This window comes from Osmerus eperlanus, chromosome 3 (genome assembly GCF_963692335.1).
Source record: "Osmerus eperlanus chromosome 3, fOsmEpe2.1, whole genome shotgun sequence".
NCBI lineage: Eukaryota > Metazoa > Chordata > Actinopteri > Osmeriformes > Osmeridae > Osmerus > Osmerus eperlanus.
Window position 1 is genome coordinate 7,358,461 of NC_085020.1, and position 27,475 is coordinate 7,385,935.

At 42.1% G+C, this 27,475-nt stretch overlaps 1 protein-coding gene across 1 annotated transcript in view; it reads right to left on the reverse strand.

Moving 5' to 3' along the window:
- The window catches only part of neb (nebulin), a 56,009-nt gene that overhangs the window by 24,957 nt on the left and 3,577 nt on the right, over nt 1-27,475 (reverse strand). Inside the window, exons 3-78 of the mRNA XM_062456936.1 lie at nt 26,742-26,795; nt 25,742-25,852; nt 25,412-25,519; nt 25,185-25,289; nt 24,599-24,703; nt 24,344-24,448; nt 23,860-23,964; nt 23,226-23,330; nt 22,984-23,091; nt 22,510-22,626; nt 21,978-22,079; nt 21,744-21,851; nt 21,539-21,643; nt 21,288-21,386; nt 20,557-20,661; nt 20,289-20,396; nt 20,041-20,154; nt 19,645-19,842; nt 19,314-19,421; nt 19,070-19,168; nt 18,829-18,933; nt 18,626-18,733; nt 18,160-18,471; nt 17,703-17,909; nt 17,405-17,509; nt 17,213-17,320; nt 16,812-17,123; nt 16,502-16,708; nt 16,148-16,252; nt 15,827-15,934; nt 15,396-15,707; nt 15,027-15,233; nt 14,740-14,844; nt 14,371-14,478; nt 13,918-14,229; nt 13,549-13,755; nt 13,341-13,445; nt 13,143-13,250; nt 12,728-13,039; nt 12,261-12,467; nt 12,007-12,111; nt 11,749-11,856; nt 11,285-11,596; nt 10,944-11,147; nt 10,667-10,771; nt 10,363-10,470; nt 9,971-10,282; nt 9,630-9,833; nt 9,353-9,457; nt 9,041-9,148; nt 8,650-8,961; nt 8,309-8,512; nt 8,032-8,136; nt 7,720-7,827; nt 7,329-7,640; nt 6,969-7,172; nt 6,625-6,729; nt 6,283-6,390; nt 5,827-6,138; nt 5,510-5,713; nt 5,301-5,405; nt 5,083-5,190; nt 4,626-4,937; nt 4,288-4,491; nt 3,972-4,076; nt 3,714-3,821; nt 3,188-3,499; nt 2,864-3,067; nt 2,612-2,716; nt 2,153-2,260; nt 1,746-2,057; nt 1,476-1,580; nt 1,186-1,284; nt 883-984; nt 601-708; nt 116-427 (exon numbers count right to left, since the gene is read on the reverse strand). Coding sequence (XP_062312920.1) covers nt 116-427; nt 601-708; nt 883-984; nt 1,186-1,284; nt 1,476-1,580; nt 1,746-2,057; nt 2,153-2,260; nt 2,612-2,716; nt 2,864-3,067; nt 3,188-3,499; nt 3,714-3,821; nt 3,972-4,076; nt 4,288-4,491; nt 4,626-4,937; nt 5,083-5,190; nt 5,301-5,405; nt 5,510-5,713; nt 5,827-6,138; nt 6,283-6,390; nt 6,625-6,729; nt 6,969-7,172; nt 7,329-7,640; nt 7,720-7,827; nt 8,032-8,136; nt 8,309-8,512; nt 8,650-8,961; nt 9,041-9,148; nt 9,353-9,457; nt 9,630-9,833; nt 9,971-10,282; nt 10,363-10,470; nt 10,667-10,771; nt 10,944-11,147; nt 11,285-11,596; nt 11,749-11,856; nt 12,007-12,111; nt 12,261-12,467; nt 12,728-13,039; nt 13,143-13,250; nt 13,341-13,445; nt 13,549-13,755; nt 13,918-14,229; nt 14,371-14,478; nt 14,740-14,844; nt 15,027-15,233; nt 15,396-15,707; nt 15,827-15,934; nt 16,148-16,252; nt 16,502-16,708; nt 16,812-17,123; nt 17,213-17,320; nt 17,405-17,509; nt 17,703-17,909; nt 18,160-18,471; nt 18,626-18,733; nt 18,829-18,933; nt 19,070-19,168; nt 19,314-19,421; nt 19,645-19,842; nt 20,041-20,154; nt 20,289-20,396; nt 20,557-20,661; nt 21,288-21,386; nt 21,539-21,643; nt 21,744-21,851; nt 21,978-22,079; nt 22,510-22,626; nt 22,984-23,091; nt 23,226-23,330; nt 23,860-23,964; nt 24,344-24,448; nt 24,599-24,703; nt 25,185-25,289; nt 25,412-25,519; nt 25,742-25,852; nt 26,742-26,795 — 12,183 coding nt within the window. The remainder of the gene's footprint in view (nt 1-115; nt 428-600; nt 709-882; nt 985-1,185; nt 1,285-1,475; nt 1,581-1,745; nt 2,058-2,152; nt 2,261-2,611; nt 2,717-2,863; nt 3,068-3,187; nt 3,500-3,713; nt 3,822-3,971; nt 4,077-4,287; nt 4,492-4,625; nt 4,938-5,082; nt 5,191-5,300; nt 5,406-5,509; nt 5,714-5,826; nt 6,139-6,282; nt 6,391-6,624; nt 6,730-6,968; nt 7,173-7,328; nt 7,641-7,719; nt 7,828-8,031; nt 8,137-8,308; nt 8,513-8,649; nt 8,962-9,040; nt 9,149-9,352; nt 9,458-9,629; nt 9,834-9,970; nt 10,283-10,362; nt 10,471-10,666; nt 10,772-10,943; nt 11,148-11,284; nt 11,597-11,748; nt 11,857-12,006; nt 12,112-12,260; nt 12,468-12,727; nt 13,040-13,142; nt 13,251-13,340; nt 13,446-13,548; nt 13,756-13,917; nt 14,230-14,370; nt 14,479-14,739; nt 14,845-15,026; nt 15,234-15,395; nt 15,708-15,826; nt 15,935-16,147; nt 16,253-16,501; nt 16,709-16,811; nt 17,124-17,212; nt 17,321-17,404; nt 17,510-17,702; nt 17,910-18,159; nt 18,472-18,625; nt 18,734-18,828; nt 18,934-19,069; nt 19,169-19,313; nt 19,422-19,644; nt 19,843-20,040; nt 20,155-20,288; nt 20,397-20,556; nt 20,662-21,287; nt 21,387-21,538; nt 21,644-21,743; nt 21,852-21,977; nt 22,080-22,509; nt 22,627-22,983; nt 23,092-23,225; nt 23,331-23,859; nt 23,965-24,343; nt 24,449-24,598; nt 24,704-25,184; nt 25,290-25,411; nt 25,520-25,741; nt 25,853-26,741; nt 26,796-27,475) is intronic.

The window sequence follows — 27,475 nt, forward strand, 5'->3', positions numbered from 1 at the left end:
ACATAAAAACAGGAACTTTAGGCACTGAAGGATGATTTCATAATCTCTAAAAAGTTGATGTATTACAGCAAATTTGACATGGGGATGTGAAATGATGTCTGTAGTGTTGACCTACATCACTCTGAAGGTCATAGGCTTTGCGTGCTTGCTGGACATCATTAGAGTCTGGTAGACAGGTCCAGTTGTGCAGGTGAGTTCTGTAGTTGAAGTCGTTGACTTGGACCTGGCATTTCTTGGCCAACTCAATGGTCAGCATGTCCACTGGGAGGTGGAACTTGGTCTTGGACTTGTTGAAGTCCTTCTTGTACAGGGCATCACTAGCAATCTTGGCTGAGTTCAGAGCCAGCATGAGCAGAGGGTCATCCTGGACGCTGAGGGCACCAATGTGATGGCCAATTTGCTTGCGGTAACTTGCTTTGTATTTGTGCTAAAAAAAACAACAAAAAAACAAAGTCAAACGATTCAACGGTTTATCAATCCATACATTATTATCTAAATACATATAACATATTTTATTAGTAGATGAGTCTGAGCATCTAACATCCTGTTGAAGACTGTCTTTTTAACATTGTCTTTTTCACTTTGCTGTTTTATACTCACGTCACTCTGCACTTTGGCGTTATGGATACACTGCTTGATGGGAACTGCATCTCCAGGCATGAAATATCCAGTGGACTTGACCTTGTCCCAGTCCTTGGTGTACAATTTCTGCAACGAACACAGTTCATGGTATTCTATAAGTTACGTTATCAGGGAAATAATCTATTAAACAACTTTTACAGAAAGCAGGAATACCGTATTCATTCATAACTATAATCATACATGTAGTATCAAGCAAACATAAACTGGTTGAAGTGTCTAAGACAACTGAAAGTCTCTTACCGGATGCAGGTTCTTGGCCACCTCTCTGGCTGTGGCCAGGATTGGGGTATCCGACAAGGAGTACTTGATCTTGTCCTTGTGCCAAGTCTCACGGTACTTAGCCTGCACAATGTTAAGAGATTAAAAAAGCACCGGTCAGCTTCTCACTACATATTTGCAAAGGGAATGAAGAACAGCATAAAGATAATTGCTCAAGATCAACTGATTTTCCTACAGCAAGTGACACTGAAGGTTATAGATTTGAAGACACAAAAGCAACCTTTACAACCGTGTTTGTTGTCAAATAATTTATGTCCTCATCACCTCGTTAAGGACTTCAGCAGCATTCTTGGCACGGACAAAGTCCATTCTATCGACAGGAGCAGTGAACTTCTGCTCATCCAACTTGACACGGTAGCCTCTCTGAAAGACATCATTAACAACAATATAAAACTTTTTCAATATTGAGGTGCATTCACGTTATGCGTTAAGTGCAACTGGAGTTGGATCATATTTGGCAAATTATATTTGGAATTCCTTTACGGATCATCAAATTATATTTGAAATTCCTATACCCATATCTGAGAGAAAGGAGTGAGAGAGAAGTGACTTACATCAGCCAGGATCTTCTGGGCATTCTTAACCTTTACCACATCCAAACACATATGTGGAACCCAGCCACATCCACGTAGCCACTCCATATCAGCCTTGTACACAGCCTGGGGCGGGCAACAATATAAGCATTAGCATTGCATTACAATTCATTTTATACAATCTTTTCCACAGCTACAGCAGATTCAGAGTTTTCCTTATCCACATAACACAAGTAGATGAATTAGAAATGAGAAACATTGACAGTAAATAACTCAAAAAGGCAAACTTACGTCGCTCTGAAGGTCGTAAGCTTTCCTGGCCTGGACTACATCGGTGGAGTCTGGTAGACAGGTCCAGTTGTGCAGGTGAGTCCTATAGTTGAAGTCGTTGACTTGGACCTGGCATTTCTTGGCCAACTCAATGGTCAGCATGTCCACTGGGAGGTTGAACTTGGTCTTGGACTTGTTGAAGTCCTTCTTATACAGGACATCACTAGCAATCCTGGCTGAGTTCAGAGCCAGCATGATCAGAGGATCATCAAGAACACTGAGGGCACCAATGTGATGTCCAACTTGCTTGCGGTAACCTGCTTTGTATTTGTACTGAGCGAATAAAAGAAAGAGTTGAAGAGTTACAGACAATGAATATCTTTTTTGAACGGTCTTTGAAAAGGTAAACCGTGGCTCATTTTTCTTACGTCACTGATGATGTCTCTGGATTTTCTGGCCTTCAGGACAGCGATGGCATCCTCCTTAATGTGGTACCCCTTGGCCTTCTGGTTATCCCAGGCTTTTGTGTACAGTTTCTGTGGAAGAAAAGACCCTCAATTAGATACAACACAAAAAATTGTGTACGATAAGTTGGCTCATCAAATTACCTGTAAGTAAGTAAGAATTTATTTATATAACACATTTCATACAAAAATTGTAGCTCAAGGTGCTTTACATATAATCAATAAAAACAATAATACAAGTGATAAAAGTAATAATTAAAATAGCAAATCTATAAAAACAATAATATAACTAATACAAGTAGTAAAACCCTTCTGAGATAAAATTACTTAAATGCTTCAGTAAAAAGGTAGGTTTTAAGCTGTCTTTTAAAAATGTCTAGTGAACGTATTCACAATCTGTGGAACATTTCAGGTAAAACTTACATTGCTGATACTGATAGCATTGGCCTTGGACAGCACATTTGAAGGTATGTCAACTGGGAGATGAATGGAAGTTTTGTCTTTCTCCCAAACTTCATGGTATTTCCTCTGTAAAGGAAAGAAAGAACAACAATTAACGAACAAGTAATTAAATTAATCTCATAAAATAACTTTGACTTTCTGCTTTAACCAGACATGTGATTATTAAAAGAGTACAAGCTTGGCTACTTAGTCAAGTACTAGTGACAAACTCACATCGCTAATGGTGTCAGCATTCTGCTTGGAGAGGACAATGGCGGGGAGGTCAACCACACTGGTGAACTTGACAGAGCTGGGTGGCTGGCGATACAGCCGGTCATTGAGGATGGTTTGGGCATGCTTAGCCTTGACGACATCCACGGAGCCCTGAGGCATCCAGCCGCATCCTCTCAGCCACTCAAGATCAGCCTTGTACACTGCCTAAAGGAAGCAAAACAAGAACAGGTCCAGCTCAAGTGAGCCCTAAAGGTTATTTTGTTAGGCAAGTTTGGAGGAAACTTTATATAGCTTTGAATCAGAGTATGTGTTTTGTTAACTTACATCACTGTGGATATCATACACCTTCCTGGCTTGGACAACATCACTGGAGTCTGGCAGACAGGTCCAGTTGTGCAGGCGAGTTCTGTAGTTTGCGTCGTTAACTTGGATCTGATTCTTTTTAGCCAGCTCGAAAGCCAACATGTCAACAGGAAGGTTAAACTTGGTCTTGGTCTTGTGGAAGTCTGCTTTGTAGATATTATCGCTGAAGATCTTAGCTGCATTTGCTGCCAGCACGAGGAGAGGGTCACCCTGAACACTTAAGGCTCCAATATGGTGTCCACATTGCTTACGGTAGCCGGCCTTGTACTTATACTGAAGGTTTTCAAAAACAGATATTAAAAGGTTGTTAAAATACTTTCAGTTCTTATAGAAACATTTGTGGGTGAATTATATCTCTAGCTCTGAAGTCAATTTTGTTTAAATGTTAAGATATCATGTTTAGGCAGTTTACTGATTTAAAGCCAACTATTGTGACTGTTAAGAGCTGGCCATGCTTTTTTCAGAGGAGTGAAATATGCTGACTTACATCACTGATGATATCCCTGCCAGCCTTGGCAGCTTTGATGGAGATGGCATCCTTTGGCAAGTAGTAGCCTTTTTTGATGGCATCTTCAAATCCTTGACGATAATATTTCTAAAAAACCACAAGAACAGTGTAATACAATGCATATACAATGAAAACTAGAAATAAATCATCAAGATAACACAGTGTTCAATTTGGAATATGGTCCAGTAAAACTGACAACTCTTACATTTCTAAAATTGTGATGAATTGATGTCTTACCAGACTTGTGTTAAGTTTGTTCTGCTGGCCCAAAATGATCTCTGGTGTGTCAGGCATAATGTGGATGTTGACTTTGTCCTTTTCCCAGGCTTCTACATATGCTTTCTATGAACAGATAAGGGAAATCGATTGTCTGTTAATAAGACAAAAATTCAGTCCAGTCAATCACGGAACTGTATGGCAACATTGTAAAGAAAAAGGTAACTGATATTAATGAAATGCAAACTATTTTCCCAACTTATCATCTTGGTCATCAAACCTTTATTAACCATAACCCTTCATGTTTTCGAAAACAGGATAGAGCGCTGTACGGTACCTTGTTCATTATCTGTGCATTGGCTTGAGCTAAGGCATATGGTATGCCATCGGTTTTGGCGGTGAACTTGAAGTTGCTGGGGTGCTGGCGATACTTCCTTTCGCTTAGGATTTCTGATGCCTTCTTGACCTTCTCCACATCCACTGAGCCAATAGGAACCCAGCCTGTGCCCCTCAACCACTCAAGGTCAGCTTTGTACACGGCCTAATAAAAATGTAGCAAAAACAGAGGGGAAAAGGATTATTAGACAGTATGCTTTAAACAACTAATTTGTGTTTTAAAAGTTAAAGTGTATACCCAATTTAAAATCAGATTAATGGAACTCTCTTTGAACTTACATCACTACGCAGATCATAGACCTTTCTGGCCTGAACAACATCACTAGAGTCTGGTAGACAGGTCCAGTTGTGCAGGCGAGTTCTGTAGTTGAAGTCGTTGACTTGGACCTGGCATTTCTTGGCCAACTCAATGGACAGCATGTCCACTGGGAGGTGGAACTTGGTCTTGGACTTGTTGAAGTCCTTCTTGTACAGGGCATCACTAGCAATCTTGGCTGAGTTCAGAGCCAGCATGAGCAGAGGATCACCCTGGATGTTGAGGGCACCAATGTGATGGCCAACTTGCTTGCGGTAAGCTGCCTTGTACTTGTACTGATAAAGAAAAGAATAAATCACAGTTTGGTGAGACTCCATAATTCAACTCACAGATCAGTCACCATGTATGCATAAAATAATTTGATTAGCCTGTAACAAGAATTATCCCATGTTTATGAGTACTCGTGGCTGGAGTACTTACATCACTGATGATCTCTCTGCCATGCTTGGCAGCTTTGATTGCGATGCAATCTGATTTGATGTCAATAGGCTTGCGGATGGAGTCCTCAAAGCCTTGCCTGTACAGTTTCTGCAAAGGAAAAGGAGGAGACATCCACAAGAGTCGCAGTTGAAAATATAAAAAGACACGGTAGATGTAGATTTACAAGACAGTTTAAGGAGAGGAAGAGAAGGGCTTACCCTGCTCATGTTGATTGCATTGGCCTTTGAAAGCACAATTTCAGGTATATCCGGGGTCATATGAATTTTGATCTTGTCTTTCTCCCAAGCAGCCAAGTACTGATGCTACGATAATACAGACAAAATCTCAGGTCAAATCATTGTAACACACTTTCTTTTTCAAATCGAATATTTGCCAAGCAGAACATTATACAGGACACAATACATACCTTGTTAATGATATCAGCATTGGCCTTGGCCAAAACCATGGGCATAGACTGCATGTCAGTGGTGAATTTAAGTGCATCTGGTTTCTGCTTGTAAAGGCGATCACTCAAAATCTCTCCAGCTTTCTTCGCCTTCAACACGTCCAGAGACCCGATAGGGACCCATCCCAAACCCCTTGTGAACTCCATGTCTGCCTTGTAGACAGCCTAGGTAGAAGAAAAGAATAGACTGAAGCAGGTCTTAAGGGACAGTAACAACACAGAAACCTGAAACAACAGACTTGTGTACATCTAATGACTTTTAATGTCATTATTCTTACATCACTGTGCAGATCATAGACCTTCCTGGCATGCACCACATCACTGGAATCTGGCAGACAGGTCCAGTTGTGCAGGCGAGTTCTGTAGTTGGCATCGTTAACTTGTATCTGGTTCTTCTTGGCCAGCTCAAAGGCCATCATGTCCACTGGAAGGTTGAACTTGGTCTTGGACTGGTTGAAGTCCTTCTTATACAGGGCATCACTAGCGATCCTGGCTGAGTTCAGAGCCAGCACGAGCAGAGGATCACCCTGGACGTTGAGGGCACCGATGTGATGGCCAAGTTGCTTGCGGTAACCTGTCTTGTACTTGTACTGTAATATATAAGTAAACTATGTTAAAATCGACATGGATTTACTATATTTTTTTTTTTTCGCTCAACCTAAAATTCTTTGCTTTTCACAAACCCAGAAGATAATTACAGTGTGCATAGAAAAGAAACAATATGAGACACTTACATCACTGATGATTTCTCTACCAAGTTTGGCAGCTTTGACAGAGATGGCGTCACCAGGAAGGTAATATCCCTTCTTGATGGTGTCTTCAAAACCTTGTCTATACTGCTTCTGTAAAAAGGAAAGAATGGAAAATATAGTGAGGATTACAGGTATTTTCAGGACATTATAAGTTGCTTCAAATCAGTAAAACATGTCAATGCAAAGTAAAAGTCATATGATTTCCTATCCACACAGCCTTCTGAATCAGTGCGGAGAACCCAGCAGGTAGTAGTAGAGTTTAACCTCAAACCAGACTGTTGTATTTAAATAATGAACATGGGATGATCTGAGCAGTGTACTCACATTGCTCATGGTGATAGAGTTCTGCTTGCCCAGCACAATCTCAGGAGTGTCAGGGTTGATGTGCAGCTTCACCTTGTCTGCCTCCCATGCCTCTGTGTACATTTTCTGCAAAACAAAACCAAATAAATATATATACACACACACACACACACACACACACACACACAGTCCCTCTATGAGGTGTTTTGTATTGTTGTGCATATGTCTCAATAGGTTATTTAATACTCCATAATATGATAAATACATAAATAAACACATATTCAAATTAAAACATCTGATTTGATCTCTGTATGACTTCAAAGAATGCATGCTGCAAAGTTGGTGGGTAGAGAGGTGCACATTACCTTGTTCATGGTTAGGCAATTATTCTTTGCCAGGACAAGGTTCATGGCATCAATAGGACTTGTAAAAGGCACAGTGCTGGGGTGCTGGCGATACTTCGCCTCACTCAGGATTTCTCCAGCCTTCTTGGCTTTCTCCACATCAATTGAACCAATGGGGACCCAGCCAAGTCCTTTGAGCCACTTAAGATCTGCTTTGTATATGGCCTATAGGTAAGGGGGATCATCATTATACTCAAATTATTGTATTTTACTGTGAACGATTTTAACTTTCAACAATACACAAGTTTCAAAATTCAAATTCAAAATATTAATGGTGAGCTCTGATGGACATGTTTTATATAGATAAAGCTGTGAACTTACGTCACTCTGTATGTCGTACACCTGTCTGGCATGTACAACATCACTGGAATCTGGAAGACAGGTCCAGTTGTGCAGGCGGGTGATGTAGTTGGCATGGTTGACCTGGATCTGGTTCTTCTTGGCCAGCTCAAAGGCCATCATGTCCACTGGAAGGTTGAACTTGGTCTTTGACTTGTTGAAGTCCTTCTTATACAGGGCATCACTAGCAATCCTGGCTGAGTTCAGAGCCAGCACGAGCAGAGGGTCATCCTGGACGCTGAGGGCACCAATGTGATGGCCAACTTGCTTGCGGTAACCTGTCTTGTACTTGACCTGAATAAAATTAGTAAATAAGGTTAACATTTTCATACAATAAAATATATTTACTTAAAATATAATAGCGGACACTTACATCACTGATGATTTCTCTACCAAGTTTAGCAGCCTTGACAGAGATGGCATCCACAGGAAGGTTATATCCCTTCTTGATGGTGTCTTCAAAACCTTGTCTATACTTTTTCTGTAAAAAATAAAGAATAAAGAATATAGTAACAATAGTTGGCCTACTCAGTACATTAGGAGTTAGTTTCAATCAATTAAACATGACAGCACAAACAACATGGTATGAAGGACTGCCATCCTCACAAGCATTCAAAGTCCATTAAACTTGAAGATGTATCATAATCAACTTTGTCTATGTGGTCATCTTTTCATAGTTACTTACCAAACTGTAGTTGACATTGTTCTGTTTGGCCAGTACCACATCCATAATGTCAGGCATGATGTGGATACTTGTCTTATCTTTCTCCCAGGCCGCTGTGTATGCTTTCTGTACCAACAAAAAACAATCACGTCATCAGACTGTTCACACAATGAACTCTATGAATAATGTTAGGAAGGAATAATGTTAGCATCCTATCAGCATGATTTTATATAAATGGATAATCTAGCCAGTTTCTAATTTGAAATAAATGGGGGTAACTTGAGAAGTATAACAATACCTTGTTGGCAATCTGAGCATTGGCCTTAGCCAACACCAAGGGCATGTCCTCAGTTGTGCTTTTGAAAGCGAACTTGCTTGGGTGCTGACGATACAGCTGCTCACTCAGGACCTGCCCAGCTTTCTTTGCCTTCTCAACATCAAGTGATCCAATGGGCACCCATCCCATTCCCCTCAACCATTTCAGATCAGCCTTGTACACAGCCTAAAGGGGACCAAAGAAAACAAAATGTATTTATATTTACCTAATCATATACTGCATAAAGTAGGGATGAATATGCCTTAATAGGTATTTATATAAAAAGTAGCAATATAACAGAGATGATGGAAATCTATACTCACATCACTCTGCATGTCGTACATCTGTCTGGCATGTACAACATCACTGGAATCTGGAAGACAGGTCCAGTTGTGCAGGCGGGTGATGTAGTTGGCATGGTTGACCTGGATCTGGTTCTTCTTGGCCAGCTCAAAGGCCATCATGTCCACTGGAAGGTTGAACTTGGTCTTTGACTTGTTGAAGTCCTTCTTATAGAGGGCATCACTAGCAATCCTGGCTGAGTTCAGAGCCAGCATGAGCAGAGGGTCATCCTGGACGCTGAGGGCACCAATGTGATGGCCAACTTGCTTGCGGTAACCTGTCTTGTACTTGACCTGAATAAAATTAGTAAATAAGGTTAACATTTTCATACAATAAAATATATTTACTTAAAATATAATAGCGGACACTTACATCACTGATGATTTCTCTACCAAGTTTAGCAGCCTTGACAGAGATGGCATCCACAGGAAGGTTATATCCCTTCTTGATGGTGTCTTCAAAACCTTGTCTATACTTTTTCTGTAAAAAATAAAGAATAAAGAATATAGTAACAATTATTGGCCTACTCAGTACATTAGGAGTTAGTTTCAATCAATTAAACATGACAGCACAAACAACATGGTATGAAGGACTGCCATCCTCACAAGCATTCAAAGTCCATTAAACTTGAAGATGTATCATAATCAACTTTGTCTATGTGGTCATCTTTTCATAGTTACTTACCAAACTGTAGTTGACATTGTTCTGTTTGGCCAGTACCACATCCATAATGTCAGGCATGATGTGGATACTTGTCTTATCTTTCTCCCAGGCCGCTGTGTATGCTTTCTGTACCAACAAAAAACAATCACGTCATCAGACTGTTCACACAATGAACTCTATGAATAATGTTAGGAAGGAATAATGTTAGCATCCTATCAGCATGATTTTATATAAATGGATAATCTAGCCAGTTTCTAATTTGAAATAAATGGGGGTAACTTGAGAAGTATAACAATACCTTGTTGGCAATCTGAGCATTGGCCTTAGCCAACACCAAGGGCATGTCCTCAGTTGTGCTTTTGAAAGCGAACTTGCTTGGGTGCTGACGATACAGCTGCTCACTCAGGACCTGCCCAGCTTTCTTTGCCTTCTCAACATCAAGTGATCCAATGGGCACCCATCCCATTCCCCTCAACCATTTCAGATCAGCCTTGTACACAGCCTAAAGGGGACCAAAGAAAACAAAATGTATTTATATTTACCTAATCATATACTGCATAACGTAGGGATGAATATGCCTTAATAGGTATTTATATAAAAAGTAGCAATATAACAGAGATGATGGAAATCTATACTCACATCACTCTGCATGTCGTACATCTGTCTGGCATGTACAACATCACTGGAATCTGGAAGACAGGTCCAGTTGTGCAGGCGGGTGATGTAGTTGGCATGGTTGACCTGGATCTGGTTCTTCTTGGCCAGCTCAAAGGCCATCATGTCCACTGGAAGGTTGAACTTGGTCTTTGACTTGTTGAAGTCCTTCTTATACAGGGCATCACTAGCAATCCTGGCTGAGTTCAGAGCCAGCACGAGCAGAGGGTCATCCTGGACGCTGAGGGCACCAATGTGATGGCCAACTTGCTTGCGGTAACCTGTCTTGTACTTGTACTGAATTAAAATGAGTAAATAATGTAAACATTTTCATACAATAAAATATATTTACTTAAAATATAATAACGGACACTTACATCACTGATGATTTCTCTACCAAGTTTAGCAGCCTTGACAGAGATGGCATCCACAGGAAGGTAATATCCCTTCTTGATGGTGTCTTCAAAACCTTGTCTATACTTTTTCTGTAAAAATGAAAGAACATGGTAACAATTATTGGCCTACTCAGGACATTAGGAGTAGTTTTATTCAAATAAACATGACAGCACAAACAACATGGCATGAAGGACTTCCATCCACACAAGCATTCAAAGTCCATTAAACTTGAAGATGTATCATAGTCAACTTTGTCTGTGTGGTCAGCTTTTCAGAGTTACTTACCAAACTGTAGTTGACATTGTTCTGTTTGGCCAGTACCACATCCATAATGTCAGGCATGATGTGGATACTTGTCTTATCTTTCTCCCAGGCCGCTGTGTATGCTTTCTGTACCAACAAAAAACAATCACGTCATCAGACTGTTCACACAATGAACTCTATGAATAATGTTAGGAAGGAATAATGTTAGCATCCTATCAGCATGATTTTATATAAATGGATAATCTAGCCAGTTTCTAATTTGAAATAAATGGGGGTAACTTGAGAAGTATAACAATACCTTGTTGGCAATCTGAGCATTGGCCTTAGCCAACACCAAGGGCATGTCCTCAGTTGAGCTTTTGAAAGCGAACTTGCTTGGGTGCTGACGATACAGCTGCTCACTCAGGACCTGCCCAGCTTTCTTCGCCTTCTCAACATCAAGTGATCCAATGGGCACCCATCCCATTCCCCTCAACCATTTCAGATCAGCCTTGTACACAGCCTAAAGGGGACCAAAGAAAACAAAATGTATTTATATTTACCTAATCATATACTGCATAAAGTAGGGATGAATATGCCTTCATAGGTAACTATATAAAGAGTTGTAATTTAACGTAGATGATGGAAATCTATACTCACATCACTCTGCATGTCGTACATCTGTCTGGCATGTACAACATCACTGGAATCTGGAAGACAGGTCCAGTTGTGCAGGCGGGTGATGTAGTTGGCATGGTTGACCTGGATCTGGTTCTTCTTGGCCAGCTCAAAGGCCATCATGTCCACTGGAAGGTTGAACTTGGTCTTTGACTTGTTGAAGTCCTTCTTATAGAGGGCATCACTAGCAATCCTGGCTGAGTTCAGAGCCAGCACGAGCAGAGGATCATCCTGGACACTGAGGGCACCAATGTGATGGCCAACTTGCTTGCGGTAACCTGCCTTGTACTTGTACTGAAAGATACCAGTAAGCAATGTTGAATCTACTGTACATGGATTTACAATTTACAAAGTCATTTACAAAAAAACAACCAGCCGTGGGACTTAACCTGAATACATTTAACCGTCATATTAAAATGTGTGCTTGTAATTAAGCATAAGCTTACATCGCTGGCAATGACAGTTGTGGCTTTAGCTGCTTGAATAGCAATGGCGTCGGAGCGCACGTGATGACCCTTCTTCTTGCTCAGCTCATTGTCAAGCTTATACAGTTTCTGAGGAGAGAAAAAGACATATTATTGAGAATTTCATGCACTAGAAACATTTTCCAAAAAAGCCATACATTTTAGAATGCTTGACGCATGGATGCTATTTTATTTGATTTTTTAATGCATAACTTAACAACATCCAAATAAATGTTTTACCTCGCTGTAGTTGGATTTGTTCTGTCTTGCCAAAACCACCTCCATGGAATCAGGCATGATGTGGATCTTGGTCTTGTCCTTCTCCCAGGCAGTCATGTATGCTTGCTATTAGGAGGGTTTACAATAGAGCTGGTTTGTTTTTTTCATCAGGAACAGGACAATGGTGTGCTTTGATGAAATGGTGTTGATTAGTGGTGTTGGCAATAATAACAACATTAAAATTAGCTACGTTTTTTCAGACAGACACCACATACCTTATTCATGATCTGGTTGTTGGCTGTAGCTAGAGTCAGGTCCATGGAGAACATGTCTTTCGTAAACTTGAATTTGCTGGGATGCTGGCGGTACAGTTTCTCACTACGGATCTTGCCTGCTGCCTTCACCGTTTCAACTTCCACAGCACCAATTGGGACCCATCCCAATCCCTTTACGAAGCTGTCATAGTCACTTTTGTACTGATTCTGTAAGAAAGGGGCGTATTATAGGTGTTAGATATATTTGGTCTCAGTTGTATTTTTCTTGTGCAAGCCATTAATGGATGAATTGCTTAATACACTGTGTTTGAGAATAGCAGATAATAACATCCGTATAATAGTAGATAAACATACTGGACAAGTGTAAAATGTAACCAATATTGGCATTTCACTCTGAATGGATGTCTTACATTTCATACTTGAAACAATGAAAGGAGGTTCACAAGTTGACATAAACCTATACTCACATCACTGATAATTTGTTGCATGTTACGAGCCAGCACCATGTTCATGGCATCAGGTAGAACAGTGTAGTGATGTTGAATCTTTCTGTAGCCTGCATAGGTTTGTGCAGCAGAAGCCTGCTTGGCATGGGTGAGGCTCATCATATCTACTGGAGAGTGGTACTTCAGCTTGGACTTGTGGTAATCCTTCTTATAGTTCTTCTCACTCTGCATCTTAGCAACCTCCATGTAGTGCACCAGCAAGGGGTCGTCCTTAACGTTACGGCAGCCAACATGGTGGCCTCTTGCCTTCTCATAATCTTTCTTGTACTTGTACTGTAAAAATAACGATAACAAACGGTCAATTTAAATGAATATTGAAGAAAGTTGGGGAATATTAGAAGGGAAGATGGAGCAAAGAGAAGGAGAAGGTACTCACATCACTGGCAATGCGGGTGGAAAGCTTGGCTGCCTGGATGGAGATAGCATCTGTTCGGAGGTCATAGCCCTTCTTCGTCAGTGCTTGCAGACCAGCTTTGTATTGTTTCTTGAATGCAAAAGAAACGTATTGCATTTTGTATTACTGTCGTTTTCCTGTAAATCTCATTTATACTGTTTATTTATGTCTGGGCCTTACCTCACTCATTGTGATAGCATTGGCCTTAGCAAGGACAATTTCAGGAGAATCAGGCATGACGTGGATGTGGAGTTTATCTTTTTCCCAGGCTGAATTGTATGCTTGCTGTAATGGCATGGATACAAAAGACAAAAGTTACCGAGACCACTGTAAGACCAAAGATACATTTTTCAGATACAAATGCATTCTTGGCAACAGAACTCTTTACCTTGTTCATAATCTGGTTGTTGGCTTTGGCCAGGGTCAGATCCATGGAGTCCATCAGCTTGTGGAACTTGAAGGTGGAGGGATGTGTACGGTACTTGTGTTCACTCTGAATATTCCCTCCAATCTTGGCTGTCTCCACTCCCACTGAGCCAATGGGGATCCATCCAGTGCCTCTCACAAAGTTGTTCCAATCACTTTTGTACTCATACTAAGAGAATACATTGGAAACAGGATATAAATACAGCAGAGTGGACAAGTCAGCAGTAGGTGGTATGTTGTTTCAGCAGTATGCTACCACAAAAACACTTCAGATTACATTATAACAAAGCTTTCATTGACATGGAATAGGCTGGTTCATTTAATAACTCACATCACTGGCGATGGAGTTCATGCCTCGAGCCAGAACCAGGTTCATGGCATCGGGCAGGAGAGAGTAATGATGTTGAATCTTCCTGTAGCCAGCGAAGGTTTGTGCAGCAGAAGCCTGCTTGGCATGGGTGAGGCTCATCATATCTACTGGAGAGTGGTACTTCAGCTTGGACTTGTGGTAATCCTTTGTGTAGTTTCTCTCACTCTGCATCTTAGCAACCGCCATGTAGTGCACCAGCAAGGGGTCATCCTGAACATTACGGCAGCCAACAAGGTGGCCCCTGGCCTTCTCGTGTGCCAGCTTGTACTTGAACTGCAAAAGTGAAGTAGTAATTAACCCCATATAACAATCAACATATACGGTCAAAATGTACAAAGAGATTGTGGCAGATGCTAGTTGATTACAGGATCCATAACACTAAGAAAGTAGAAAAAATTATAATATCTCACTTACGTCACTAGCAATTCTAGTACCTAACTTGGCTGCCAAGATAGAGATGGCATCTGGTTTCAGGTCATAGCCCTTCTTGGCCATCTCCACCACACCAGCTTTGTACAGTTTCTGAAATACAACAAGATCATCACTTATAAACTTGTTTTGTCTTTCACTGTACAGCCTATAATTTTCAAATAAGACTGGCCACTAAAATAAATAAATTGTCAATAAAATGGTTAATAGTGTTCAAGCAGACAGATCTAAACATTTCTACAAGGTTTTCAATTGACATTCGGGCAATTATTCCTTGATGTTCCAAACAGTGCATGCTTGTAAGCATGAAAAAGCATTGAAAATGCGTTGCATGCACCAATAGGATGGCTATACCTGACTCATGTTGATAGCATTAGCCTTGGCCAGCACAATCTCCGGAGCATCGGGCATGACATGGATACTCAGTTTGTCCTTGTTCCATTTATCTGAATATGCTTTCTGCAAGACAAAAACACAAATGCAATATATTACAATTAGGGGTTGGTCAGCTGCTCCATCTAAAATACATCTTAATTCTGTTTATTTTAGCATCATGCTGGATTATATAGTATCATAATACAAGAGGCTTTACCTTTTGTTATCAATAGCTGAGAAATTATTTAAATGTGAACAAAACACACCTTGTTCATAATCTGGTTGTTGGCTGTGGCTAAGGTCAGATCCATGGAATCCATCAGCTTGTGGAACTTGAAGGTGGAGGGATGTGTACGGTACTTGTGTTCACTCTGAATATTCCCTCCAATCTTGGCTGTCTCCACTCCCACTGAGCCAATGGGGATCCATCCAGTGCCTCTCACAAAGTTGTTCCAATCACTTTTGTACTCATACTAAGAGAATACATTGGAAACAGGATATAAATACAGCAGAGTGAACAAGTCAGCAGTAGGTGGTATGTTGTTTCAGCAGTATGCTACCACAAAAACACTTCAGATTAAATTATAACAAAGCTTTCATTGACATGGAATAGGTTGGTTCATTTAATAACTCACATCACTGGCGATGGAGTTCATGCCTCGAGCCAGAACCAGGTTCATGGCATCGGGCAGGAGAGAGTAATGATGTTGAATCTTCCTGTAGCCAGCGAAGGTTTGTGCAGCAGAAGCCTGCTTGGCATGGGTGAGGCTCATCATATCTACTGGAGAGTGGTACTTCAGCTTGGATTTGTGGTAATCCTTTGTGTAGTTTCTCTCACTCTGCATCTTAGCAACCGCCATGTAGTGCACGAGCAAGGGGTCATCCATAACATTACGGAAGCCAACATGGTGGCCCTTGGCCTTCTGAAAGTCCTTCTTGTACTGGAACTGAATAGAGTCAAAACATAGTATATTTAAATCATGTATTTCTATTCAATTTAGTGTACTTTTTTTTTTGTACATTGTTTTGCCTTGTGATCACTACTCGTTGTTTAATATGTACTTACGTCACTGGCAATATGCCTGCCATGCTTTGCAGCCACAATGGAGATGGCATCCACCCTCATGTCGTAGCCCTTGGAAATATCCTGCACCCACTGGTGCTTGTAGTGAGCCTATAGAAAACACATCCAATATTTATAGCCTAGTGTGTTCAAGTTCTGCTCAGTAATTTTAAACAAAATATTCATATTGTGTCACAGAAATGGCCCTAAAAGTCCATCTCCCTGTGTGAACGCTTCCATTTACAACTCATTGATCACGATCAAGCGAGTCAATAAGTGAGGGACACCGAGCTTTCATGACATCAACAGGTTCTGGATTCTGACCTCGCTCATGGTCTGAGCATTGAACTTGGCCTGGATGAACTCAGGGCTGTCTGCTGGCAGGTGGTAGGTGTGCTTGAATTTCTCACCAGAAGCTCTATATGCAGGCTGGGGGGGGACAGATAGAAACAGAGTCAAGTCAATTTTCCCAAATATTAGGGGAATTTACATAATAAAAAATGTAACTTCCAGTATAGTTTCATAAATATGAGACAATAGTGGCTTTCAAGAATTGGAAGTGTCTATGGGTCCTATAGGACTGCTACAAATGTAAAGCTATAAACCTTTTGATTCTTATTCAAATACAATTTTAGGTGTCATCCTATAATCATTACATTCATCAAACAAAGTTCTCACATCATTGAGTTGCTTGGTGTTACTGATGGCCAGGGCCATGTTCATGGAGTCGGTCAGACTTTTGAATTTGAAGGTGCTGGGGTGCTGGCGGTAGCCATGTTCATCCAGAGCAGCCTTAGCTGCTTTAGCCTTTTCGACCTCCACCGAACCAATGGGGACCCAGCCTGCACCCCTGTACACATTCATGTAGTCTGACTTGTAGGCATTCTGAGGCAAAGAAAGCAGAGCAAAAGGACAGGGCATCAGTATCTGACATGACAGAGACTCAGTGTTCTTCCCACACACGAAATGGGGAGGATACAAAACTTACATCACTCTGAATCTCCATCATGGTACGAGCCAGACCAAGATTCATGGCATCAGGAAGCAGTGTGTAGTTATGTTGAATCTTCCTGTAGCCAGCGAAGGTTTGTACAGCAGAAGCCTGCTTGGCATGGGTGAGGCTCATCATATCTACTGGAGAGTGGTACTTCAGCTTGGACTTGTGGTAATCCTTTGTGTAGTTTCTCTCACTCTGCATCTTAGCAACCGCCATGTAGTGCACGAGCAAGGGGTCATCCTGAACATTACGGCAGCCAACGTGGTGGCCCCTGGCCTTCTCGTGTGCCAGCTTGTACTTGTACTGTTTAGGATACAAAGCGATACATGATAATGTGAATCATATCAGATGTGACAAAATCCTTGTAGTATCCCCACAGATAAACAACCTACATCACTAGCAATGTTCGTTGAGGCTCTGGCAGCGAGGACGGAAATGGCATCCTCTTTCACATGGTGCCCCTTAAGCAGGTCTTGACGGTGAGCATGGGTGTAATAATTCTGAAAAATACACATTACAAGTTATGACATGTAAAGTCATGTATCAGGGAATACAATAGCTGGTTGACAGTAGCTGATGCCTACCTGGCTAATGTTGACAGCATTATATTTGGCTTGCATCAGCTGTGGTGCATCTGCAGGGAGATGGTAGGTGTGCATAAACTTCTCTCCGCTTGCTTTGTAGTCCCGCTGGAAAGAAAAAATAAATAAAAATAACACTTAGCAAAACAAAATCAATTTAGCAGTCAAATATGTCATACATTTTTTTATATTGACAGCACATTTTGTTTTGGGTTTTCCTGATGAACAAAATGATGTAAAGACAACTGATCTCTAAGCTCCTCAGCCACCTTACACAGGACTGTTGTTCTGTCGTACTCACAACACTCATGATCTTGGCGTTTGTCTTGGCCAGCTCCATGTTCATGGAGTTGGTGAGGCTGGTGAACTTGAAGGTGTCGGGATGCTGCCGGTACTTGTGCTCATCCAGAGCAGAGCCAGCGGCCTTGGCCCTCTCCACCTCCAAGGAGCCGATGGGAATCCACCCCGTTCCTTTCACGTAACTCTCGTAATCCGACTTGTAGTTGCACTTCACAGTTTGTGGAGAGTAAAGTCATTTGTGGGAATTAGGTTAGGAAGAATTAGGAGGAACAGTGAAAAAGCTGCACAACTGAACCTCTTCTATGGGGTTGTCAGATTTACATATATAAAAACATAAAAATAACAGAGAACCACAACTGTGATTCTCTTTCTAATATAGAGACAATGAAGGGGGGAGATGAAACCGCGAGGTATTGCAGGAACCCTCAACACCAAGCGGCTTCACAAAGAGGACTCACATCGCTGGCGTTGACGTTCATGGTGCGAGCCAGCGCCAGGTTCATGGCGTCAGGCATCAGGGAGTAGCGATGGTGGATCGTCTTGTAGCCAGCGTAGGTTTGCACAGCAGAGGCGTGCTTGGCATGGGCGAGGCTCATCATATCTACTGGAGAGTGGTACTTCAGCTTGGTCTTGTGGTAATCCTTCGTGTAGTTTCTCTCACTCTGCATCTTGGCAACCGCCATGTAGTGCACCAGCAAGGGGTCGTCCTTAACGTTACGGCAGCCAACATGGTGGCCTCTGTTCTTCTCATAGGCTTTCTTGTACTGAACCTAGATGGCACCCAATTTTTTTTTTTATATATAAAAAAAAAAAATACATTGATTATTGTTACATCTGCAAATGTAAATTGTATATACAGTACTACACAGGGTTCAGTTGAATTACATGTACAAGTAAATCCCAAATCTGTCATAATGTACTTACGTCACTGACTGCATGTCTTGCTTTCTTAGCAGCAATGATGGAAATGGCGTCATTCTTCAGGTCATACCCCTTTGCAATAGTTTCCTCCCATGCCACCTTGTAGCAGCTCTAAAATGAACAAGCAAAGTGACATATTAGAAATGTCACTGAGACGCCCGACTGTTAGTGTCGACAAAGAAAAGCACAGTCTCAACCTCCCCCACCTTGCTGATGTTGTAGGCATTGCATTTGGCCTGGATGAACTCTGGGAGATCATGGGGCAGAGAGTACTTCTGGTGGGTCTTCTCCAAACCTTTCTTGTAGTGCAACTGCAAAAGAAAGGTAACAGCATTAGAATAAATAAGTATACTTAGCTAGAAATACTAAATTATACGGTGAACAATATGATATGGTATCTTAACCATGTCATACAGGGAATACAATCCAGTTGATCCATGTACTCACATCACTCCTCATCATCTGGTTGACTTTGGCCTGCATCATCACTGGATGGTCGTCAATTGACGTAAAGGGGATGGTGTCAGGGTGTTGCCTGTACTTTTTCTGTGGGCATAAAAATGAAAGTACGTTTTTAATTTGTCATTTACTCTGTGAGATCTGCTGGCAGGGAGGAAATGACCTGCTTGCATCAGGAAATGACATGACAAGATGAAAGGAGGGGGGGGGGCGAGGAATCATGCCGTCGTACCTCATTGAGGATTTCACCGGCTTTCTTGACCTTTTCTACTTCTATAGAGCCATAGGGTACCCACGGAGTTCCCTTGGTGAAGTTGTTGTAGTCTGAATGGTATTCATTCTGGAAGGAGGAAAGTTAAAGGAGAAAGAAGTGGGTGCATGTCATTTATAACCCTGTTTATACATACAGCTAATCGTCTCTAAATGCAATCAGAATAACTGAACTTGGTGCAAACATCAAAGCAATAGGACAATATGTTGTGATAGCCTGTGATTGGTAGAAAGCTATCCCTTGTTGCTGTTAAGTGAGTGATTTGACGACTTGGGTGTAAGGTGGCACTTACGTCACTCTGCTGGATGTTGACTTTCTTGGCCAGGTCCAGAGCTAAGCTGTCATAGGGCAGCATGTAGTGGTTGTGGATGCGCCTGTAGCCGGTCATGCTAGCTATAGCCTGGGATTTCTTAGCCAGGGTGAGGGACATCATGTCCAGGGTGGTGTGGAACTTGGTCTTGATCTTCTCATAGTTCTTCTTATACTCCCTCTACAAGGATGGGATTTAAAAAGATTGTCAGGACACCAAACACACAACAATTGTATTATTCATTCAAATAAGCCATTTTATTTGCTTATTTTTTAAAGAATTGGACTGTGCAAATATCACAATGAGAGACTATGACATAATTCCACACTGATTTGTAAGCGACCAGAAATAACTATGAATATCAGTTCTTAGTCTTACATCACTCTGAATTTTGGCCACGTGGACAGAATGCAGGATCTTGGGGTCGTCGTGGATACTGAGGGCTCCCACCATTTGACCCTTGTTCTTCTCGTATTCCTTCTTGTACTTCACCTGAGAGAATCAATGACAGTTTGAAAAGCTCTGGTCGACAGACACATACAACCAAGAGCATCTCCCTCGTACAGGATGTTTCTGTGTATGGACATTTAGGGAATTGAGCTGCCAACTGCGGAACAAGAACTTACATCGCTGGCAATGTTTGTATGTGCACGGGCAGCCAGGATTGAGATGGTGTCCCCCTTGACCTCAAACTGCTTGGCTTTTTTCTTCTCCCAGTCATACTTGTAACAATTCTGCGTGGAGATAGAAAACAGTGAATACAAAAAACACAGGAAGGTGCTATATCCAATGATATACTCAACCCTATCTTAATCCACAACTACAATTACTACATGTCATCAAAGAGCATCTCCAACACAAATATCTAGAAAAACACCAAAAACATGTACTCACGTCACTAAGGTTATAAGCGTTGACTCTGGACTGGATGAAGAAGGGGTAGTCCACGGGCAGGGAACACTTAAACTTATCCTTTTCATACTGTGCATGGTAGTTCAGCTGGAAAGCAAGAAAGGGGTAGGGAGAAATTGATAAGTCATTGAAGTCTGTCTCTCTCACCTTGTGGTCTTATTTCAGTCAATGTCCCTTGTATACTGTAAGATATGCCATAGTTTATTGTGATAACAAGCAACTAGAAGATTGACTAAGTATACTACACAGTGAGTGCCTGTAACTTTTCGGTACGTATTTAGTAACGGCCATCTAAAGGTGCAGTATTTCCTACCACTAGAGGCCAGTATTGTCTGACTGAACAGACTCCCTATGTCAGAGTTGTCTCTCATAACTGTCCTCCCCCAGTCACCTCAGAGTAGGTTTATTTTGGGCAGACTGAACGCATGTTGCTATTTATACTGCAGAGAGATGGCTCTGGTTTCCATGGTGTCCACAGGAAGACAGCTGGGCTATGTGGATGAATGAGCACATATTCAGGGGACTATCGTGTCTCTATATAGAAGCCTTTGTCATGGAAACAACTGACTATTTTTGTTTTTGTTATTCTTCACTATGGTACATTACATACAACACCTACATACAACCTAATAACTGAACTTTGTTGAATACCTTTTCATGCTACACATTACAACAAATTTAGTAGGTAAACAGATAATTGATAAGTTTCATACATCACTTAGCTGTTTGGCATTGATGGCAGCTTGGAGTTGAACTGGCGAGTCCGTCACTTGAGTGAATTTCACTTTGTCCGGATGTTGCCGGTATACTTTCTGTAAAACAGACAACAGAAACCCTCCAAGAGTTCAAGGACATCACTCAGAGCATCCAATTTCCACAACTCTAGATGGTTCAGAGACTTGGAGAGAGTGACTCATGCTTATTGTGAAACTGTCTGTTGTCTGTGGTTCAGAAACGCACTTACATCTTTACACTGTTGAAGCTTCTTAGTGGCTTCGTATTCAGGCGTCATTGTTTGGGGGTAGAAACATCTAGTCTTCATGTCTTCATAATCTGCTTTGTAATTTGTCTGAAAGATAAAACATAAAAAACTGTGTATTCAACTGAGAACCAAACTGTGAAATATCGGTTTGTTAACTGTAGTGGAACCGACATTCAAACTGTCTTACTTCGCTCTTTATCTCCTCCATTTTCTGACAGTGTAGCATATAAATGTCCTCATAGCTGCCAATATAATGACCTTTCACTTCGTTTTCGTACTTCTCTCTATAATGTGCCTGTGCGGAGAAAGAAACATGATAATGAGACCAACATTAGGCAATAATGTTATAATATGGTACTAACTTTATATAGCTCAATATTTATACATTTTTGCCTGACAGAAGTGAAGGGTGTATACTCACATCACTGAACTTCTGAATCACTGAGTCCATTTTGAATTTGGGCGTATCACAGTAGTTTATGCTAGATCCCCTTGATTTCTCATAGCTGGCCTTATACACTTTCTGCAGGAGTAGACAGACAGGAAGTACATTAGTGACAAAGATTTTAAAACAATAATCCTAAAAAAGTAAAATAATTGTGTTAAATAGGCAATAGCTTGTAAATCCGACACTATAAATACAAATTGTTTTCTGGCTTGCCGTCTGATAGCTAATAATTGTAATTAAGAGTGGCTTGCAGTTGTCACCTGAGGCCATTTTACACCCTCAGTGGGTTACACCACAAAATACCAGTGGGTTACCCCACTAAGGCTAAGTCGTCCAAATGAGATTAATTAACACCCCTAATACGATAATCACCTAGAAGATGAGCAATCACTCAGTCATAATCTTACTCTCAGGAAATGTAACGATATATGTCAGAGCCACGTGGCTGTAGCTAAATTCTGCCAGACCAGTGGTCCTAGTGCTGCCATGTCCATCAGACACCTACATCACTGAGGATGGTGCCGGCATATCTCAGCTGCCTGAGAAGGGGGTTATCCGTCGCAGGTAGAACATTGTAAGCAGCCTGGTCCTTCGTCTTCTCATAGTCCTTCTTGTATTGCACCTGAGGGGAAGAAAGGGAAACAAACAAAGTTTCTACCTGTGTCTTTACAATGTGCTTTCATGCATTAAAAAGGAGACACATCTGGTCGATACACGCATGCGGAGTGCTTGTCACGCGTGAGGTCTGACTCAGGTGAAGATGACAAGAGTTCTATATGTTCTCTGATGCGTTTGTGTGAGCCCCCCCCCCCATGTGAAGGGTGTTCGTGATGGTGGAGTCACACGGATGACTCACACCCTGTTCAGAGGCGAAGGTCAACTAGTGTCCTGTCCGCATGAGATGGGATCTATAAAAATATACTCAGGTCTCATGTTTGAAGTTGGGTGTGTCTTTATATTTTGGGGCCGTCAGACTCACCGAGCTTGCCGCTTTGCCAGCCTTCTTGCGTGTTCCGTACTCTGGCGTGTCCGTTTGCATGAAATAGATTTGGTCTTTAATACCCTCATACGCAGCAGTGTACTTTTTCTGAAATGGGGGGAAAAGGAAATCACAACCCATAAATGTGGAGGTTTGGTATAAAACTTCACAGTATCAGCAACTTTTTCCGATATACCTATACCGACTTTAAGACGATGTGAAATAGAGCAGTGTCCACTCACACTGCTGAAGTTGTCCATGGCCATCCTGGCAGTGGCCACTTCAAAGTAGGGGGTCTCGCACCACTGGCCCTTCACGTTCTTGTTATAGTCCTCGTGGTACTTCAGCTGAGAAATGAAATGACACGGGATGTCCAATGAACAGTGAGCAACATATACAGTGCCAATGTGTTCCACTTCATCTGAAATCATGAGGAAGTATGCCATTTTACAGTGGAGCACAAATACGCGGACGTTCCAAGAGTGTGTGCCATTGAGGGGCTGGTGGATGGTACATTTTGCATGCTGCAGAGAGGAAAAGCTATTGCTGCGCTTCTTTGCCAACTCCCTGTGCTTCTCACTACCAAAAATACTGCTGCCTTTCACTGACACCAGGGAGCAGGGGGCTGCTTATCCCCAGCAGCCTCCCAGGGAGGTCAGTGCTGGGAGCAGCACAGTGTGTAGGACAGCCACTAACCCAGCCTGATGCGACCGATGGACGAGTGACAGGACAGTTTTTGTCGGGTGGGTGCGTTTTGTATATTCCTCTGTATGCCAACGGCTTGTGGCTAAAATGACTTTCGAACCAGTTTGCTGTGTAAGTGTTTGTGTGCCCGTGCATGTATGACAAAGGATGTGAACCTGCTGAATGACTTACATCACTGCGCTGAGTGAACGCTTTCTTGGCCAGCTCCATATCTGGAGAAACAGCCAGGGAGGTGTACTTGGCCTTACGTTCGTTATGACCTTTCTTGTAGTGGATCTGTAAGCGGCAAGAAAATGTCAGATGAGGAACAGCACCTGACCTTGAATGGCACAGCTACATTACTTGATGATGTCGTCACTTGGCTGAGCAAGTTAACCATATTACACAGAAAGAAAAGCTCTGAAAACAGAAAATAAGAGAATGAGGGATGCTGACCCACATTTTGCCAATAGATGTGAGAAATGAATTTTTGATTTGTGAAAATGATTCTGAAACATGTTAAAAGTAATTTTGACATTTCCTGTGAGTAAATCAGATTTGGTAGGGTAATATTCACCCAAATTGGATAAGTATAGAGGGAATTATATCTGAATAAGACATCACTACTGTGTCTACCATTCAGGATTTCTACACCAGGACATACGGTGCCACTTACGTCACTGAGGACCTCCTGGGCCTTGGCTACCCTGCGGAGCTCAGGGCTGTCACTGTAGGGGAAGAACATGGTCTTGTCCTCATCCCAGGCCTCTGTGTACAGTTTCTAACCCCAAGGGACAGACACCAAGCAGGATCAATAAGATCAATCAGAACAATTAAAAGAGTGGAGATTTAAAAAAAAAGACAATATTATAGACTTGTATACGGTTTTACCAAGACTTGTACAAGGCTAGGTCTGAAACCAGTGAATTACCTTGCTGTAGTTAGCAGCATTCTTGACAGCCAGGACCAGCTCAGGACAATCAGGTGGCAAGAAGAATCTGTCCTTGGTCTCATCCCATTTCTGCCTGTACAGTACCTGGAGTATACACATTCATAATATGCATATTGTCTTCCTTGTTTATATTCACAGTGTAGAAACTTGTATATTTCATGAGCAAAGCCTAGTTCAGAGGCATGGCACTCAGGCAGCGCGCCTCATTACACTCATTAACTACACCTGTGTTAGCCTGCTTCAAGCCCATTGGCCCACATCCGATAAGGCGGCATTATAAGGCCGCACGGATACGCACACACTCACTTCCGGTTGTTGTATTATTGTGCTGCTGCCGCCCTCCCCCATCCCCATCTCCCCCGTGTTGTCTGTATGTACTATCCATCAGGGGGGGATTATTTCTCTATTTGCTCCCTGCCTCATATTCTATGTATGCTGCTCACTAATGCTAGAGGCAGGGAATGCTTCCCTGAGATACATCCACTCCGCCAAAGTCAAACCTATTTCCATGTCTATGGTTGTCAATAAATGCTCAAATCTAATACGCGAGTGTTTTGAAAATTACCTTGCTGATAAGCTCAGAGACATGTTTGACGTGGGCGATCTCTCTGGCCTCGCCGTCATACAAGCTGGTAGTCCTGGTCTTGTTGCCCTCCATGCGGTACTTCACCTGGAAGATGACAACACGCTGTGAGTAGTGTATCACGATAGACGATATGATGGACTCATCCTAATGGCCAGCGTCAGGAATCCCATTTAACGGCCCGGACAGAAGCCCCCTCTGTGCAGTACCTCGCTGAGCTGCTCCTGGGCCTTCTTGATCCTGATCATCTCAGGGGTGTCAGCACTGATGGCATAGGGCTGCCCCTTGGCCTTATCATATTCAAGACGGTACTTGTTCTGGTAAGGGGAACAGGAAGAGGGGAGGGCGACAGTGGGGCCATCACATTCTAGTCACACTCTACTCTTCACATTGTGGACATTTTTTTTCAGACAGACTAACTGGATTGTGTCAAATAAGCTGGTGTGATGGGGGAGAAAAAGATGAAAAGATGGTCTTGAGATTAAAAACGTCCCGAAAGTATTGACGTGACTGCTGAAAGAGAACTGGCTTCTGCTTACATGACTGTACTGGTCCAGCATCTTCTGGCTGTGGGCTAGGTAAGGGGTCATGAACTTTGAGGTGTCCACCTTGACCTTCTTCCTGATCTTTCTGGTAGCGAGAACACCAGCCTGGGGAAGCAGAAGGAACAGTCAGTGCTTTGTTTGACACAATGGTCCAGAGCTCCTCTCAGGGCCCTAACCCAGTGAAAAAAAACTATAATTCTGCCAATGGAGAGAACAGCTACACAGTATAACACAGACAAGACAAGAAAATATACTACTGCGTCAGGCACATAAGAGAGACAAGCGGGAAACACAAGCTACCGGTACATCAAGTGTGGCACTAGATCTAATGGCAACAAAATGATATTTTCAGCGTTGACTTACCTGATAAGTCAATCGGCTAATCAAAAAGGCAAATCATTCCCAACACTTTTGGGAATGATTAAAGCACGACATGGAGTTATGCATAGTCATCTACATGGAGTTCTACAGGGTGTAATGGACATGGCTAGGGTAGGCAGGGCCCGAGCAGAGGTCAGGTAAAGTGGATCTGTTACAGGGGACGTTGTAAGAGGGGATTGGGGACTGAAGGGAATAAGGAGAGACTGTGGGACAAACACAGGGACAAGAGGGAGGTCAAAAACACTGTCGGATGCAGAGTAGGCCGCATGCGTCATCTATAAGCAGGACTCGCTCGTGATGAGGGCTATTTCATTTGTATGCAGTGCACAAGGGGACAGCTGAGACTATGTTCCAGAGGCGATTAATTCACATGGAAAACAGCAGAATAAAATATCACTTTTGATTGTGAGATGTGTTTCGTTATAAAATGGAGTTTGCTTAAATGTGTCATGGTGGCACATAAGCATACATGTCTCTCGAATGGACACACTTGCTTTCCTGTCTACTGAGCCTATATGGAATAGCCCCCATTGCATGCAAGCACAGTGGGAGGAGAGTCAGCAACATCGCCGGACGTAGTATCTCAACTGTCCTCTGGGAGGGAGTGCTTTACCTCGGCCACCTTAGTTGTCTGGTGACTGACAGTCGACGAAGTCATCTTAAAAGACTACAAATATAGGATATACTCTGTGGTTTCAAAATCACCAGTACAATTAAGAGAAGACAAATCACAGTCATATTGGATTGAGGTTGATTTTTTCACTCCAGCTCTGGTAGGACTCCTAAACCTGCTGTATTTCTATTTGGCTTCACAGCCAGCATCAACTACGACTGTGTCCGCCTACATTTGAATATTGAAAGTGATTTAGGAATAATTATCTTGTTCTATAATAAAAGTCCCCCATTCACACATGACTTTCTAATTGACTTTAGAGTCCATTAGGGAATGGAGTGAAAGTGGTAGTAATTAAGCCTCTGTTCCAGATGGGGTAGATAAACCTATAATAGCTCTGTGTGTGTGTCCATGTGTGGTGTGTGTGTGTGCGAGAGAGAAAAAGAGAGAGAGAAAGAGAGAGAGTGTGTGTGTGTAAGCGAGTCTGACTGACAGAACCTTCTGACTGACCCGTTCTGTAAAAACATCTTAGAACCCATATGACCTCACCTCTATTCTTGTGTTGTGTTGGACCCTATTGTCCTATGTCCTATGTGTCACAATTGTAATCAAATAGTTACAATACAACAGCATTAGATCAGCTTTTAAGCTTAGTGCCTGCCCCTCTGCATGGGTTTCAAATCCATTTCAAGCATCAACTAGAGGGTCATGCTTTAACTACTATATGAACACTT